The 18,667-nt window shown below is 44.9% G+C and overlaps 1 protein-coding gene across 7 annotated transcripts in view; it reads left to right on the forward strand.

The window, feature by feature from the left end:
• Positions 1-12,558: 12,558 nt before the first annotated feature.
• The window catches only part of celf5a (cugbp, Elav-like family member 5a), a 228,594-nt gene continuing 222,485 nt past the window's right edge, over positions 12,559-18,667 (forward strand). For all 7 annotated transcript variants that reach the window (XM_056414126.1, XM_056414129.1, XM_056414128.1 and 4 more), the window contains exon 1: positions 12,559-12,916. In XM_056414126.1, the coding sequence (XP_056270101.1) occupies positions 12,559-12,916 (358 nt within the window). The remainder of the gene's footprint in view (positions 12,917-18,667) is intronic.

Below are 18,667 nucleotides of genomic sequence, written 5' to 3' on the forward strand. Positions count from 1 at the left end.
AATAGGAGTTACTGATGTCATTGCGGGCCGTAGAGGGCAAAAAGTTTATTTGACTTTTAACTATTCACACACGCTGTTGTATTCTTTGAATGTGTCTATGTAACTCTGTGATGCTTCCTTCTGGTCACATGACGTCTATTCTTCTTTCCATCCTGGAGACGGATCCTCCTCTGTCGCTCTCCTGAAGGGTTCTTCACTTTTTTCTCTTCTTTTTTTCTATCCGATGTGGGTTTCTGGGACGGGGATGTCGTATGTGTACAGATTGTAAAGCCCTCTGAGGCACATTCAAAATGTGTGATATTGGGCCATAAAAAATAAACAGAATTGAATGGAAGGCTGCAGCTCGGCATAACACAAGACAAATAAAAGTGGAGGCGGCATAGCAAACGACCTCAGCATGGGAGGAGGAAACGGAGCACACAGCCGGAGGAGGTGGAGGTTGTTTGTTGGTGGAGCAGCAGCCGAGCGCCGAATACAAACGCCGAGATTCGGCCACTGAGATAAAGGTCTCGCTGTCAGCTGACACAGCGTCTTCCCGGGGCTAGTCCGTTGAGGTTTTCATAAAAGACGCATGATGTAATCGTTATTGCTTCATTTATCTGATGGGAGGACGGTTCCAAAGGGCAAAGAAAGCTCTAGAATTACTCTGCTTTTCAAAACTTGGGCTTCGAAAAGCAGCTCTCTGAGGAGACGTGTTCAATAACACACACACACACACACACACACACACACACACACACACACACACACACACACACACACACACACACACACACAACACACGGAGTGAGTTCCATGGTGGAAACGTATCGCTCTCTGTTAAAATGTTGCACAAGTTATTGAAATAAGTGAAAAGTCTTTGCTGTGACTCCAGGGATGTCAATCGGTCCGTCGCTTTTGGAGGACACAAATATCTCAACGACTTCTTTCGGATTTGGTCCCGTTTACCCGTGCATTGCATACTGGTATCTATATATATATATATATATATATCGTCATCTGTAATGTTTATTTGTGTTAACCGCCTCGGGACTACGGATTTAATTTGCCATTTTTCCTAACTCCTCACTGATGCTCATTCAAATTCTCTCTCCATATCACATACACAAACATTTACATTCAGAGTTCCTCGATAATGAATCCTGCTCACTCGGCTGATCGCCTGACTTTTCCTCCTCTATCTGTGAACAGCAATGAGATAGATTGCCATGAAATTAGCAACAGACATTAATTTCCCCCTCCGGGCAAATCATAATACGTTTGGTGGTCCCCTGACTTTTCATTTAGCAGGTTTTAATTTGTTGTTGGTGACCTAATACATGCTAAACTAATAACATCGCCATGAGCCTCTGCTGCACTTTGTGATTAGTGCTAAGGAGCAAATGTGAGAATATTAACACGTTGCATCGAGATGGTAAACGTGTTAAGTATTACCTGCGGTCAATAGGAAGTCAATGTGAGCGTGTTCGCGTGAACAGGAAGTTAATGTGAGCGTTTATCGCTGTCCCCTACTTCTCATCTTATTGCATTTCCTTTGTTGTTGCAGGGTTATTGTTTCGATGCGTTGTTGATATTATCAAAGTGCATCGTGCGTTTTAAAAGAACTACACAAACAATGGCTGGTGGTTGGAACGGCTCACGTTCCATTTCAGCTATTTTCTGGGTCAAAACAAACGATTCAATTCCAGGTGGCCTACCTCCAGAAGACAGATTGTATCATGTTGAGTAACAGCTACCCGACGGAATACACTCGTAGGATGCCGTGAGAGTCTCGTGAGAAGTGGTTGTCGGGTAGATACCAATTAAGAGCACACCGTGCACAGGCCTTCACTCGTACCTCGGAAAACACTGCCTTCGAACTATAAGGTCAGAAGTCTGACAGCACTGGGGAATATTCATTTGAAGGTGTCTGGATGGACTCAGGTGGGTGCTCGACTCACTACGACACGCATACTTGTGTATTTGTTGGACGGATGACGGGCCATTTCACTGCCAATTCCTTTTTTTGGGTGGGAGGGTGGGGGGGTAGAAAGAAAGTAATGAATAAATGCCATGCTCGTGCGGTGATGATAGTCCTGCAGGGGAAATACAATTTAAACATGCATAATCAATGATTTGGATTGACTCAGCCCCTGTTGGGTTGTTGGTGTTAATATGACATTTGACAGAATGCTATTAATTCCCCGTATGAAAGCTACTCTCCACTGTGCTTCATATACAATGAATCTGAAATGAGGGTCAAACGACAATATATTCCTAATTGAAAGTTGTGTGTGTGTGTGTGTGTGTGCAGATATGCAAATTAGCCCTGAAAACAACGCTTTGAGATTTACAGATGCCGAAGACGAAATGCCAATCATTACAGTAAATGCCAGTGCGACAGGAGCTGTAACCCCATAGATGGCGTGCATAATTTAAAATAAATATCACACATACAACACTAATTTCCGCTGATATAAAACTAATGACAATCACCATACTATATAATAATATAGAATACAGTCTGGCTATTGCGCAATCAGCTCAGCTCACGTCATACGTGGCCTGTCGTGATCAGTCCAGGGGCTTCTGCTCCACTAAAAACATGCACCATGGTTACGTTTCAGAAGAGATGAGTTCATTCCTACATGTAGAATAATGCTACATCAGTACTGGTGCTTTTATATCCGTTTACATTCATGAGAGTAGCTTTAATTTTAATAATATATTCTGTTCAGACACAGCATTGCAAAGGGATTCCAGACGGCCGAGCTCATCTGCCCAGAACGGTTTGAAATAGGATCTCGAGGACGTACTTTTGTTTTCATCAAAGCCGTACAATGCATTCGTACATGTATGCGTTCCGTGGCTTTTCTTTTGCCCATGCCATCGAATAAAGAAGGAGGAAACCCATTCTGTGGAACAATACGCCAGCTAAAATAGCATTGGAGATCTGTGTCTGAGAGATTATTAGCATATCAAATCAGCAAGGCGACAACGGGCTCATCTGCATAAACTCCCTTGTGCGAGTTAAGGTCGCCATCAAGGCTGAACCAATAACTCGGATCCGAGACGTGAATGTCATGTTTTTTTAAGAGGCAGCGCCTGTTGTCTGAAGCTTTGTGAGCTGGCAGAATGAAGAAGAAGGAAGAAGAAAAAAGGGACAATTTAGTTTCGCATGAGTTTGTTAATTAAACAAGTGAAGAACATCGATGCCACTGTGTGGAGTCGCTGTTTGTATTGGAAGCCGTTTGGCCTTTCGCTAACAAAAGACCACGCCGATAGCGATACGAGTCTGCCGGTGGTTTATTGAGAGATAAACGGATGAAGGGATCGAGGCAGGAATACGGGAGCCGGAAGGAGAAGGCTAGGAGGGGGGGGGGGGCGTGAAGAGAGAGGTATGGAAGGGTGGGATGGGAGACCAATGGCATCTGGGTGGTTAGAACGGCGTGGGGTGGAGGCCATCTCTACTGAAGCTCTGGTGGTGCAGAGGCCCCCGGTGTTCCTGTAGTCTTGTGGGAGAGAGGGGGAGAGGGAGAGAGGGAGAGAGAGGTCTGAACTGAGTCGAGGAGGGAGCGATCAAGTTCGACGTGCTTAAGTACCAGGGGCTCGGATGATTGGCTGAGTTCGGGGCGTGGCCTTCGTTCCCCAACAACACTATTTTGGGTCATTTTATGAATCCGTTCTTGATCCTTTTACTTAATTGACAATGTAATCTCCGGACCATTGGGGACCTCGTTTCCCTCACCGTTTGTTCAAGGTGCTAAGTAAGAAATTGGTCAATGGACTTGTACTCGTTTAGCTCTAGGCCTCCGATCACTCAACCTTTAACGCTACATGTCACCCATCCACACCCATCCACACTCATCCACACCCATTCACACTCATCCACACCCATCCACACCCATCTACACCCATTCACACCCATCTACACCCATTCACACCCATCCACACCATCCACACCCATCTACACCCATCTACACCCATCTACACCCATCCACACCCATCCACACCATCCACACCCATCTACACCCATCTACACCCATCTACACCCATCCACACCCATCCACACCCATCTACACCCATCCACACCCATCTACACCCATCCACACCCATTCACACCCATCCACACCCATCTACACCCATCCACACCCATCCACACCCATCCACACCCATCCAAACCCAATCACACCCATCCACACCCATCCATGCCATCTTCTGCCCATAGAAGCTTAGCTAACGCACGTTTTTCTGGCCTTTCGGTACGAGGGCAACCACTTTAGTCCACTTTTACTTCCTGTCCGCAACTGCATTAACACACATGGTAACAGGAAATGAAAAGGGGGATGATTACGACTAATGCGACAGCGGAACAAATCAAATAACTTAACAAGGAAAAGGATGGCAAAGATTTGCTGGTATAAACTTTTCAAATTTGGAGTTTGCTTTCTTCTCTTGATGTCATATCATAAATTTCCTTTGCAGTTATGATCACTTTGGGATATACAGTTTTCAGACCAACATTCTCAAATGATAAAAGTCCAAAGCATTGCCACAAAATGCAAAAAATGACATGACGAAATACAAGCGAGGGAACCGGAATCTATTCCACGCCGGGCTGGGACTCTGATGCATTACATCGTCATCCACAAACATAAATGGCAGTGGTATTAAACAGTATCGGCCCACACAACCAACACTGATGCTATCAGCAAAGTTAGTGATTGTGTTGTTCCTATTTGCTGATATCACAAAATGTGTCACGGTTTATAGCCGTGTATCAATAAAGTGTCAGTTTACCATGAAGACGCATCGTCCTCTGGGCAAAATAAATCACATCTACTTGAACAAAAACAACTCCGGCACAGTAATCCGATGGGAATACATCATTCTCGAGATACGAAGGCTCTTCAAATTGCTTTATTCATTTACCTATATATATATATTATGTTTTTCCAAGAGGCTTATTTATTAAATTCCTTCTATTTATGCCAAGAAAAGCAGAACAAATAGCCTAAATAAAAGAATGCCCTTGGATTCAAGTCTTCCAGGATATGAAGAAGAAAGGACGATTTAACTTACATTTTTTTACAGTAATTTAGCCTCGTTTCTGAGAGATGCAGGTCAGCTCACTGATTGTTGGTTTGTGTTGGTCCCGTGTGGCCGATGTGTACCACCAACATATTGACACATGGAGTAGTATGACATTCCACGCCCCGTTTGATGTACCTGTTCTACTCCGAGAGGCTCGGTGATCCGTTGCCTGCAGACATGTTGGGCTCAAACTCTCCCTGGCCAGTCGGAGCGTTTGATGCTCTCCCAACTTTCACTGCAAGTCTCCTCTTTTATAGCCACTGAAACTCAAAAGCAGCTGAGCTTTTCAGAAGAAAAAAAGCTGAGCACCAACTGGGTGTATTTTAAAATAAAATGTAGGCTCCGTAGTGCTGAGGTGGTCAATTGTGATTTAAGCCCCAAATGTTTACGAGTAGTGATAGCACCTCGGTGCCAAAGAACTCTCAGACATGCCTCAATCAGCTCATTTATTGTGGTTTACTGGTCTTTATGACTCAGTTTGGACACACTGGTGGCACAAAAATGGATTTTCAAGATAGCGAAAGCCTGCAAGTAACTGGCGAGGAGGTGAAGAGTCAATATACGTCTAGAACACCCAAAGGAGTCAGGGGTTCAAACAAAAGCTATCAGGTGAGTGAATTCTGGACTTACAATATTTTAATCAGCCTTTTGGCATTTCTCATTTTGACCAATTGTGACCCAGAGCAGGTGCAACAAAAAACTATCGTGCCAGTGAGTAACATCTTTAAAAAAAAAAATTTAAGTATAAGATTGGGGACTTCTCATAAACAAAGTAAGAGAAGCTTCACAGTATTCTCATCTTCGAGGTTGTAAGAACTAGTCTGACGTTAAGATGTTCTTCTGTCACACTGTCCACCACTGCTAACCAGCCACTGTCGCTTAGCAACCTCCACCATGAGGCTTTTTGTATTGATTATCTTGGCGTTCTTCATATTGTTTGCACACAAAAAGGATGCACGTCCGTTTGCCTTCATGTCCTTTAACAAGAAGGATGCTTTGTACAGCGCACCGCTTGCAGAGAGGAGCGCTGCCTTGGGGCCGGCCCGCTCAGGCGCCGCAGGGACTTCTTCTCCCAGCTGAATGGGAACGTCCTGGAACCAAAAAACCCCTGCAGAGCTCCAGGGGTTCTGCTCAAAGAGACATCGGGGTTGCTTTGCTCTCTCATCACAACTCGTGTGTTTGTGTGCCAATAAAATTGAGTTTTTTTCTGTTGTTGTTGCATTTCATTATTAAATCTGTATTATTTTTAGTGGAGCGTACACTTCCTTTTACGATCACTCTTCCAGGGGTCTGTAATCCGATCTGGTATTTGAAGGTAAGACCTTAAAAGGTCAGTGTACTCATGTGAAATGAAATGCTCTGTGTAGCGAATGTCCTCACTGTTTGGTATCAGGGGGGAAATGTGCTTGTGATTTTAGCAGCATGTTGTATTTTCTTCTCTTTATGATGTATACATATATTTCTTTTTCATTTGAAATGTATTAATTTACTTTTTGCCAACTTTTATTGCCATTACAACTGTAATCATACGTCTTATTCTCGCAGGAATTTGAGTAATCAAAGATAAGCGGTCCTGAATGACCTATTTATTCTATAGAAATAGTGAACGCATTAAAACATGTCAGATATTGAAATATGTGTGGGAGGAGTGTTCCTCTCCTCAACGTCTCCATGAGGCCTGAATCATCAACCCTGAAGAACAGCCTCATCTCAAGAAAGCCCAAACTCAACAGATCCTAACACACGATACAGACACCACTATGAGGATAGAGGCCTTACCATACATGCAAGATGGTATTTTAAAGTTTCCCAGCTGCATTCAGGCCTGCAGCGTGATAACAGAGACTAAGGAGGCCACATATCCACCGCTATCTGCCGAGTCCTGCTTGTTTGGCTGGCAGACTCCGTACGGGGGTGATTTAAATCTATGTGGATTATTAACCACGCATGTTATATTTAAGACGCAGCTTCAAAAGGAACTGGCAATAATTTAATACAGTTTAGTCATTATTTAGACACAGCGAGGGGAAGGGTCTGAAGAGGAAATCAAAGTAGAACACAGCTTCCACCTGCTGGTTAGAAAAGGTAAGTACAAATACAACCCTGGATTAAGGGGTAACTGATATTTTCCTGTATGCTGATGAGCTATGGTGGTGTGAATATATAGGGAGAATATAGATTTCATATCTAGAGTATAATGCTTGTGTGTTTTCTGGTATTTTGATGTATTTTGCACGATTCATTTTGTAAAAATGGCCAGAGATAAATGCAGGAGGAACCTGGATAATTATTTCATTCTTGTGTTAAACCCTAATCCTCTGCATGATCGGAAATGAAAAATATGATCTCTACAAAATGCACAAGATTGAGCCAGGGAGGCAAGAAGGGACACAGGGGCTTGAACGCCACGTCGTCCATTGGTGTGATGATGTTTTTTTCTGGACGTCGTATTAAATACCAAAAACAGCAGCGACTCGGATCACAGCAGCGACTCAGATTAGCAGGAAAGAAAAGATTGCCCCAGCAGGCTGGCCATTTATCTCACTTGTACAGCCTAAAACTGCAACAGTCATTCTTTCAGCGGGTCGGGGTGATAAGAATGTATCTTCAATGCGTAAAGATTGGCTCTTTATTTCCAATCATTCCTCCTCTCCTCTAATCCTGAGACTCCCTCGCTGCTCAGCTAGAGACCCGGTGAAGGAGAATCGTTGCTCCGCGGCCCTCAGCGGCCCTCAGCGTCCTGCTCGGCCTCGTTCTGGATTTATGTCGACACTCGGGCCAAATCAGCGGCGGTTGAAGCAGCACACAGATCTTTTACTTTGCTAAGTCCTGTGTTCGAAATGTCTCGATTATATGAGGAAAAGTACAAAAATATGATACAAATATACTTGAAGTAACAAAAGTAAAAGTACATATGATGTAGAATGGCTTAATTCATATTATATTACTTGTAATTATTGACTCACTAATGTGTGTATTAATGATCTAGCTGGTAACGGTGAGGCTAATTCTACTTTGAAATGCTGCTGGGTAGCTCGGGAATTTCCCTTCGGGGCTCACTAAAGTCTGAGATTATCTATCATAACTTATTTGTCTATTATGTTTTGTATTTTGAATGCGAATGTGCAAAGAAATTAGTAACTGAAGTTATCAAATACACGTTGTGGACTAAAAAGTACAATATTTAGAGTAGAATGACTATAAATAGAAGAAATGTAATTAGTCAAGTTGCGTGTAACTCAGAATTATACAGCGGTTGAGTAAATATACTTAGTTACTTTACCAGTTGCCATGACGCAACTAATCCAACAAAATGGAAAGTAGGCTGGAATAACTGACCATTTGAAATCTTTAAATCTGTAATAAGAGATTAATAAAGTCTAAGAAAGCTTCACTTTAACAATTCAAGTCTCATTTCTCCATGAAAAGGATCGTATTCAGTCTCTAGCGGTTGAAGTAAGGTCGGTGTAATCATGATTCAGCACATGATGATGAAGACAGTGAAAAGATGAAGATGAAAGAGCAGTTATTATCCCTCTCTCACCTAATGACTACATTCGGGTTGTAACTTGAATTCAAAACCAGAGATTAGGGCGCTCGAATGCTTCATTGGTTTACGTGCTTCTGTCCGTTGAAGATGTGCCCCTCGCGGAAAGAGAGTGGATACACATATCACACTCATGTGTTCCTTTTAATGGGCGCACAAGGAAAACACATAAATAAGGACAGACATGTTGGCGTTCTTCGCTGGAGGAGCTCTGATCGATACCAGACAGCTCCACCTGATCCCTCACCGAGAAGAAGTTTGCGGCGCGATAACTCCGCAGCCCGTCAGCCATCGTCGAATCACTCGCTCACGTTCTTGAACCACGGCTAACAGAGCACGCTTCGCTACGCAGAGCAACGGGTGAATCGGGGCTCCGGGGGACACCTCCGACTCTTCTCCCCGCTTATTAAACCCCAACTGCACTTTTCAAAAACTTCACCGTGCCCGCCCAAGCATGGAAGAAGCTCCCCCCCCCCCCTTAACGGCAGAGTGTTCCGTCGAGTTCCTCGTCGGGTCGCTGGCTTCGACTCCCGACGCGATATGGCAGGTTAAATGAATCTCGTGGGCTCATATTCGCCGTCTGCCTTCGGTGCCTCGTTACGAGATGTGGATGTGGAGAATAATGTTGCATGTGGGTCATTAGGAAGTGTGTGTGTGTGTGTGTGTGTGTGTGTGTGCGTGCGTGTCTCTCTTCCTGTCTTTACTGTGTGCCTACAAGTGCACTCAGAATGCAAAATGGCTCCCCTGGCTGCATCGGTCTCCCTCTGGGCCTCCCAGACCTCCCGAGCTGAACAGATCCGGCCCGGCTCCCTCCCGTTCTCCCGCGGTCCAGACTGGTTAACAAGCAGCAGAATCAACGTCAGCCGGTTAAATTGCATGTAACTTTTTTTTTAGTTCGCACTAATAGTGTGACCTTTATTGATTTCTTGTCTCAGGCTTTCAGCTTGGCGCAACACTAATGGCGTTGGTCAATAAAGTGGAAGTTCTCAATACCCCTCCCCCTGCGTTGACCACATCCCTAAAAATAGCCACTCAGCCTCCCTCGGTGCCAAGACGGCTCGGTGCTCTTACTCGACATGAGCTGCACTCCGTCCCCCCTCCTCCTCCCCCACCCTGTGTATTTCCCCCCACTGCAGACAGAGGAGGGCCAACATGCTGAGCCGTCCACCAAACACGTCCACTTTGGGTCTCCCGTACCCTGCCAACTGCCATTCAGAAGGCCGGGCCACATTCAGTGAGCAGCCTGCCTCCTTTGATCAATACATTTAGAGCACGAGGAGCGGAGCATAAAGAGACGCTGCGACTTGGGGCCCATCGGAAAGAAGAAGAAGAAAAAAACAACACATGCAGCTTCAGCCATATCGCGCACGGGTCCCACTGGGATCTACTTCTTTGAAGAATCACATTCAAGAACACGTGTACGATTAAAAAAAAGAAAGATTTAAAAGCCCTGTGTCTGTGCAACCACCCGCCACCCACTGTGTTATTGACTGGTCACGTCAATGCGTACCCCTGCCTGCTGATGTCTTTCCCTCTCCTCTTCTTGGCACGTATCGAGCTTTGCAGAGAGAAATATTATGAGCACGAGTTCAATAGCCCAAATGATCCTCCTCCCAGTGAAAACAACCATCTGCTCTGGAGAGCCCATCTCTCTCTCTCTCTCTCGCTCTCTCTCTCTCTTTCCAAACTTCTCAACGCTGAACTTTGTTGACGATCTGTTTCCCGCTGCATGCCGAGGCCCTTTGGATGCGAGCCGTTGCCGGCTTTGCTGGATTCAGAGAGTAACGGAGGCAGCTTGAAGGCAATTCTCTCGCTCGGCGATGCAGCCATTCCTGAGTCAAAGTTCTGGCGAGGGGGGTACATGGAGGGGGGGGGGACCCCTGCGGTGCAGTTCCTCCTCTGCGAGGGGGGGGGGGGGGGAGAAGACGCAGCAGCAGCAGCAGCCGCCGCTCGTATTGATTCACCTTGCAGCCTTGAGCCTGCTGTCACGGACCGTATACATCTCTTTATTTAATCCACTGTTAAATAGGCTGTAATTAGAAATCTGTCCGGCGGATGTGTTTAAGTTAAACGGGTTGTCTGAACCAAACTATTCCTCCCCTGTTGTGCATCACTTGTGTCAGTGCTGTTCTCTTTTTCGCTTGACAGTTAAATGGTGATTTTGTTTTAATGACGGATTTGGATCGGAGTGCTATTGACAGTGTCTGCAAAGAGAAGGCAAATGATGCAAATAACCCCTCTCTTGGGGGATTAGCCTGCTCGCTATTTGAAAAGTACTTACAGTAAGTCTGCTAATTGTGTTTAATGTTTGCTGGTCCCTTGACTCAATCTAATGACAGATTGCGGATACCATTCACTTAGATAGATAGTGCACTTGTTGCTTGCAGCAGCATTTACTGTACACCATCAGTCGTATATTCATACTGTATTTACCTTATACTGTATTTGTATTTTAAAACGTTAATAGTTAAATATAGTTGAAATTATTCAGCAAATAGTTGTTTGAGTCCTAACTGAGTGCTTTGAAGGTAAAAAAGGACACTTTAACACACTTTTGTTTTGCTCTTTAAATCTTTGGGATGCATGCACACCTGTTTGAGCAAATATTGGCAAAAAAGATGAAACACCAAGAGAAGGAGCACACAGCTCCTCAATACAGCTTCGTAGATTAACGTTAGCTAAAGATATGATGTAAGAAAAGGGTCGTATTTTTCATATCGTAATATACATATTTTCATTCGGGATTTTTGAAGTATCCAACTCCGGTTGCCGTGAAGCCTCTTTAATGATGGTGGAGCAGTCGGCTGATTTATGTGGCCAATCCTCCATATTTTAAACACTTCATGTTGGATTTTGACATCTAGATGCCAGCTTTTATCATTAAGACTTGGGAACTGATGGATTACTTCCTGGGACTTTTAACTTGACGAGGTCTTTCACTTTTTTTCCCTCCGCTACATTCCAGCCGGAAACAAAAGCACCATTTCACTTCTGTTATCTAAAAAGTTTCAATTAAATTCAGAAACTTCAGCATACGTCAGCATTTTTACTACATCTTCAGACTCAGCACGACCCACGTATACCTTTACGTTGGAATACCGGCGTCACCTTAACGCATCAAACCTTTTTGAAAGAGTGCAGCATGTTCACAAGACTGCTAACACTTGTTTACTTACATTCCTGTAAAAATGTGAAATTAAAAGCCTGTAGTTGTACTATCAAGCCGTGTCATTAAAGACGTTTAACGATGTACAGGTGTAAATAAAGACCGTAACGATGACTGTCGTCGTGGCCTAACTGGGACACTCAAACAGAGAGGAGGCATCGTTAATGTTATTAGTAACACCTGAGCTTCTCCTGCTGTACGACAAGTCAAATGACTGCTGACGAAAAAAAGGCCTATACGGGGTATTTGTTGTTATAAAGTATACAAATGTATAAGATATAAAAGGTTTGCTGTCTTCCACCCCCGTTTAGATGGAAAGTGTTTTTCAAACATGTTCAGTCATTATGGAAAAAAAAAAAAAAAAAAAAAAAAGATGGCCATAGCCCAAATTTCAAACAATCCTTTGCTGCCTTCTTATGTTGAAGTTATTAAAATGTCCGCTAGGGGTCGCTCCAGAGTGTCTGATATCGCTCCTGTGCGTTTATTTCGAAACTATCACCCCCCCCGCCCCACCCCCGCTTCTCCTTCTCTGCCTGCGTTGTACTGAGTGTGCGCGCGCGTGTGTGCGCGTGTGTGTTGTGTGTCGGATAGAAAGTCAGTCTGGTTTCCAGCTGAGTGCTTGCTCTCTCACAGTGTGTGTGCGTGTGTCGAGAGAGCGAGAGAGAAAGAGAGAGAGAGAGCAAGAGCGAGAGAGAAAGCGAGAGAGAGAGAGAGAGAGCGCGCGCGCGTGTGTGTGTGTTGTCATTATTATCCACTCTGCTCCCAGCTCAGAATGGCCAGATTCACTCAGACTGAAACAAGAAGGCAGCACCATCCACAGCAGCCCCAGCCCGCTCACTCCAGCCTGGTTTACACTGGACCGGGGGCGCCACCGACCCAGCCACCACTACTACTTATTCCACATCAGCACCAGTACCCTCAGATCACATTTCCGAAACCCATGAACGGGTCAGAAGCCATTTCAATTCATCCGGAGAGCGGCAACATGAAAGACCAAGATGCCATAAAGCTGTTTATCGGGCAGATACCGCGGAACTTGGAGGAGAAAGACCTGAAGCCTCTGTTTGAACAGTTTGGGAAAATCCACGAACTGACAGTTCTCAAGGACCGATACACCGGCATGCACAAAGGTAAGGTGTCGCTCCTCGAATGGCCGCGAGGCCCATAGAAAGATGCACAATTGTTTATTATTTTTGAATTCATTCGCGGCTAATGCGAACAAATATATATTATTTTAAATTTTGTTGACATTTGTTGAAGCTTAATCGCGTCTGAAATGCATCATGTGCATCATGGCTCGCACATTGTCATCTAACATGCAGGAGGTGCTCTTTTTTGTTATGATTGCTACGCCTGTAAAGTTATTATTATATAATGTATTTTTAGAGCATTTGCATTTGGGATAAGCAAAATGAGGGCTGTAAAAAATATTTTTCATATATATATATATATTTTTTACAAATATCAGTGTCACGGATGATGGGTTGACACGCTGTGTGTGTGTGTGCGTACGTGCGTGAGTGTCACGCTCTCTATTGCTATTTCCTTAACGCGCTCTTTAAGTGGGGCAGAGGCGCTGGGAAATGATGCATTTTTAAACAGCCTTCCTTTGCCAGTCCCATCCTCTTCTTTTTTTCTCTTCTATTTTTTTTGCGTGGGGGCATCATTTATTCATCCCATAGGCTTTCATGTACGTCTCCCCATGTGCGCGTGCGGGGAGGGGGGGGGGGGGGGGCTGCCTGCCTTGCGTCGACGCGACGGCCAAAAATCAGTTCAAGAGCCCACCGACGGGGCGCGCGAGAGCTGACGCAAAGATGACGGACGTCAGCGCGGGAGAGTTGCGCACACGCACACGCACACACACACACACACACACACACTAAGCGGCAACTTTCCACCTTCCGTGATGAAGTTGCTCATCAAAGGTGGAGGCCATTAGATGGCTCTCCATGGGCGCGGGTGGTTGCACCATACGTCACGCAGTCGATGCACTGCGTGTGGACGTCATCAGCACCATCACCCTCATCGCCACCATCCTCATTATCCTCATCCTCATCATCATCATCGTCATCGACACTTTCAACCAACTTTGATTCATTGACAGCCATGTTGGAGACACCATACGTTTCGTGGTTTTAACCATAGCAGTGGCAATTAACGCACAATTACGACTGTCACAATTATTATTTTCATTGCCATCATAGTTTTTAAACATTTGAATCACGGTTCAAAGAGATAATGAAGCAGAACGACTGCCATTCACCGTCTAGTCTGTGGTTTTAAATGTGTGCTTTCACCTCTGAGAACACACGTTTTACATTGTCTCACTGTTGGTTGTAAAAGAAGAAGAAGGTATCATCTCAACCCCCCCCCCCCCCCCCTCCATTGTATTCCCCATCGCGCACGGCCGCCGAGCAGATGTTGATATGAGAGGGACGTTAATGGAGATAAGCTTTTTATTGCGGTGACATTTGAACAAAAGACAAACGACAATCTGTGACACTAATGTAAATGCCATTTGCAAACATCGCAAACAATGTCCTCTGTGACACACGGAATCACCATCAAGCGATATTACGGTTGTTACCGTTTCAAGGGGTTCGTCCGCAACTGTCACGAAGCCTGAGGCCCCATCAAAAAGCGGGCTTGATATTTCATCTATTTATTTCAATCTCCATACATTCGACAATATGATTGACATTCTGGAATTGACCTCAGGAGACACGGTACTGCAGCAATACGATTTATGACGGGTGATATTACAGTGCCAGAAACCAAGGAGAATGGAAGGAGAAGAAGAAAAATGTAAATGTATGTATTGATTTGTATTGTTTGTGTGCATGCTTGAGCTCCAGCGATCATATTTGGAGACCAGAACGTGTTCAGGGTCACGCTGGATGCACTGCGCCATCCGGTTGTGCTACTATTGCTGCTATTGGCCACACATTTCACCAGGCCACGTCTCTTGAGCTGATATTGTTGGTGTGGAGAAGAGCGGACATTGTTTTCAGCACAGCACTCATTTGGCATTCCTCAGCGTGTGTGTGTGTGTGTGTGTAGGCACACATCCACTAAAATAACATTGCCCGGTGTTGCATAATGATTGCAGCATTTAGCTCCTAAGTGATTGTCGCCTGATCGTCGTGGTGGCAGGAAAAAGACAATTTGGGCTCTCGGACGTATTCCTATCGACAGGCAATCGAGCTTTGACGGATCTTTGTGTAATCCAGGTGAAGTTACAGCTGTGGAATACACCCACTCGTGTATTACGAGTGGTAGCTTAGCATATATGGTGATGGGTTTGCTCTCCTAGATGCTCTTTCGGCATCGTAGTGTCATAATAACCATCACATAGTGTTACTATTACAAGATCTACATTGCATCATTCATGCTCTGGTGGTAAAGTTCCCGTGGAAGGAAATGAAATCCCCCCTTTTTTTTAATATAAAAGTGTGAAAGACAATCTTCTTTGAACTTTAATTCTATTCTATGTCAATCAGGACTTGTGTTAGTGTGCGTTTAGATACACAACGTGTGTACTTGTAAAGGCAGATATAAGAGGTAATCTCTCTGATCTGAGTACTAAGTAATAATAAAAACCTAATCCGGAATGTTCTTCGCACAGTGATTTAGTTTACCTTTTTCATACACAGAGGGATAAACACACACACACACACACACTACTTTCATCATTCCAAGGGGCTGTGCATTTGTTTGCAAAACACACATTTTGCTTTGTGTGTGTGTGTTTATTATTTCCTCTTTTTCTTATGCAACTACCCCCCACACCCCCCCCCCCCCTTTCGTAATCCATGAGGGAAAACACGGAATTAGTTTGTAAAGCGTGATAATAATGCACGGCCATAATAACTTGACTCGAGAGGATTAGCAAAAAAAATGTGCATTGTCTGAAGCGGCGGTCTCTCGGGTGATCAGCTGGTTGCCTCCCTAAACAGTGGCTGCCTCTGCCAATTAAAAATCCAGTCTAGTCTGCCTCTTCAGATGATTAATTCTGCCCACGCTGTCGATGGCCTGCCAATTATCGTCGCCCAATTGGTATTAATAGGTGAAGGATTTCCTGATGTTGAATTCATCACAGGCTGTGAAAACTTCTCCCTTTTTGGACTCTAATTGGCTTCCACTTATAACACATGGAGACGTGTTGATGCACATATATGAACCCGGGGCTTTAATCTGCAGGTCTAAGTTTATTCACGTCGGCTGCTTTCTCGTCCATCTCCGTGTTCACATTGACGGCGGAGTGACGCCTCGCGTAAGGGTATGCGTGAAAAGCCCCTCGGATCTGTTTCGGTGTGGATTTCCGTCGAATTGTTCCATTTTTGTTTCCACGTGAAGATTTTATCCGACGAGTCGGGTTCACTCATCTTCTATCGTTTCCGCGGTGAAGTAACGTGAGCTCATAAACCAGAGCGAGAGAGAGAGAGAGAGAATATTGTTTTGGTTCCTGCAGGTGTGTTTCAGCCCAGACAGACGGACAGACGGAACAATCCCCTGAACGCTGCTTCAATCTCAGCCCGGGTATCAATATCCAGCTAGTCTCGGGTGTCATTGTGTTAATGCATTTATAAATGGACAGAAGATATTGCCGTGGACCCCGGCCAAGCAGAAGCACATTAAATCACAGAATAATCTAATGAAATATTTATTCAAGTTTGTATATTTATATATATATTTTTGCCTGCCTCCCGAGCTGGGCTGATGGATAGCGATCTCTCTTTGTGGGCCGCCCTCCCAATAATAATAATAATAATAATAAAAAATAATAAAAAAAGAGAAATTGAAGGACACGGGAGTATTCGGGAATATAGCATCCATGCATCAAACCAAAATGAGACGGCGTTGCTGTAAGATGAGACTGCAGTTTTCATTTATGAAATGCTACCTGAAAGCAGCATTGATTAAACTGTTTAAGCCTCTCGCTCTCTCTCCCTCTCTCCCTCTCTCTCTCTCTCCCTCTCTCTCTCTCTCTCCCTCTCTCATATATACACATTGAACGTGACGCAAGTGAGAGTGCACCCACACCGTCTCCACACAGTGTGTGTGTGTGTGTGTTGTGTCTTATGGAAAGAGTCAAAGATCACGGCGCTGCCGTAGGACAGCATCCTCTCCCCCCTGGGGGAAAACAGATGGGATAAATTCACTTACAGACATAAACAGAGCTGTAGAAGTGACACGGACGCTACGTACACACGGCACTCCGTGATGATGTTACCGATCCAACAGACATCGGCGGAGCGCGGCCCTGTGCTTCGTTTTCGCGTGACCGGTGCGTTGCGACGAGTAAACGGCTTCACGGCGGGCTCTTTTTCTTGTCAAAGAAGCATTTCTATTCCACGTGCTGAACGGGAGAAAAAAACAAGTCTTTCTCTCTTTCTCTCTCTCCTCTCGCGGTTGTGCGCAGTGATTCGATTTCACAAATCTGGAATAAAATCTCCTGCCAGGGCGAGTGAGCGCGGGGGCCACCGAGCCCGGCTAACGCAGTAACGACGCGTGCTCGGCAATCTTTAAAACGTCTGTAAATATTGTAATAAGCAACAGGGCTTCCCTCATAAAAGATGCAGCAGCTCAACGGGTACTGACAGGTGCTTATGGGCCTTGACTTCAGGATGAGGAGCCTCCATACCTCCCTCTCTCTCTCTCTCTCTCTCTCTCTCCGCTCCACTCTTTCTGTTGGTTTTTCCGAGGAGATTGGCAATCTCGGGAACGCCGACAAGGCCGCGCTCCGCTGGAGGTTAGTGTCCACGCGAACTCACCTGTGCTTTTTATTCTGTCTCCGGCTCCTTTTCCCCTCCAAAGAAACAGAGAGAGAGACTTTTTCAGACGGATTGATTTCCTGGCACCGACGCAAACATTCATTACGCCTCGCAGTACGTCACGCTTTTTTTCCCCGGGTGTGTTTGGAAGCGCCGTCATTCCGTGACCTTTTCTGGAATACGTTTGCTCTTAAGAGGTGCCTGCGGCGGCGGGATGGGTGTGAGCAGATGTACTGTGAGAGGTCTCAGGGAAGAAAAAAAAAGATGACGCGGTTTCATCGCCCGAGACGCTCTTATGAATCTTTACGCCGACAAGATGAAGCTCAGTGACGGTTTGTTCCTGTATTGTGGACGGTGTCATGTTGGGAGGTGTGAGTATAAAGACGCTGGTGTTGAGGTCAAAGGTCAGAGTCACTTTGAAAGGCGTTTCATCGCTTGGCGAGCTGGCAGTAAACGTGCTTCTTTGTTGATAAAAACCTACGATATGATTGTTTTTGCAAAGGTATTAAAAAATGAATTGCATTCTATTGAACTTTTAGTCTCGAAATCTTATGTATACATGCAATTTGGCAAGAAAAGGGTACATTTGAATGCATACAAATCGTTGGGGAACTTCGTTCAGCCTTTTGTGGCGGCGCAAACATCCATTTAAACATTTTAAAGTGAGGATTTGGGGGTTGAATTATTTTTGGTGACATTTCTCTTGTGAAGGTAGCGTCGGTAAAAGGGTATATCGCCATCTTCTTCTTCTTCTTAATGCACAAAAAGTCACAGCTATTCCCTACGTCTAAATAGAGGGATGGGAGCCCATCTATTTTGTATGGGTATAGCTTAGCAGAGAGTGCCATTGCCTACAGAGCAGAATGGACTCTTATGAAGGGAGGGGTGTGGGGGGGGGTGGGGGGGGTTGGGTTATAAATGCACAGAGTGGTGGAAAAAGGCAGAAGAGGAGTAGGAGGGGGGTGGGGGGGGGGAGTTGGCAGTTTCTGTTAGAATAGCATGAGCTCTTTAATGTTGTGTTTGAGCCTGGCTGGGCACAGATTCATTTTAGATGGGAAAATGAAATAACAAGGGGAGAGAGGAGATTTTAATGCAATGTTTTGTGAT

The sequence above is a fragment of the Pseudoliparis swirei genome, chromosome 5 (genome assembly GCF_029220125.1).
Source record: "Pseudoliparis swirei isolate HS2019 ecotype Mariana Trench chromosome 5, NWPU_hadal_v1, whole genome shotgun sequence".
NCBI classification, from domain to species: Eukaryota; Metazoa; Chordata; class Actinopteri; order Perciformes; family Liparidae; genus Pseudoliparis; species Pseudoliparis swirei.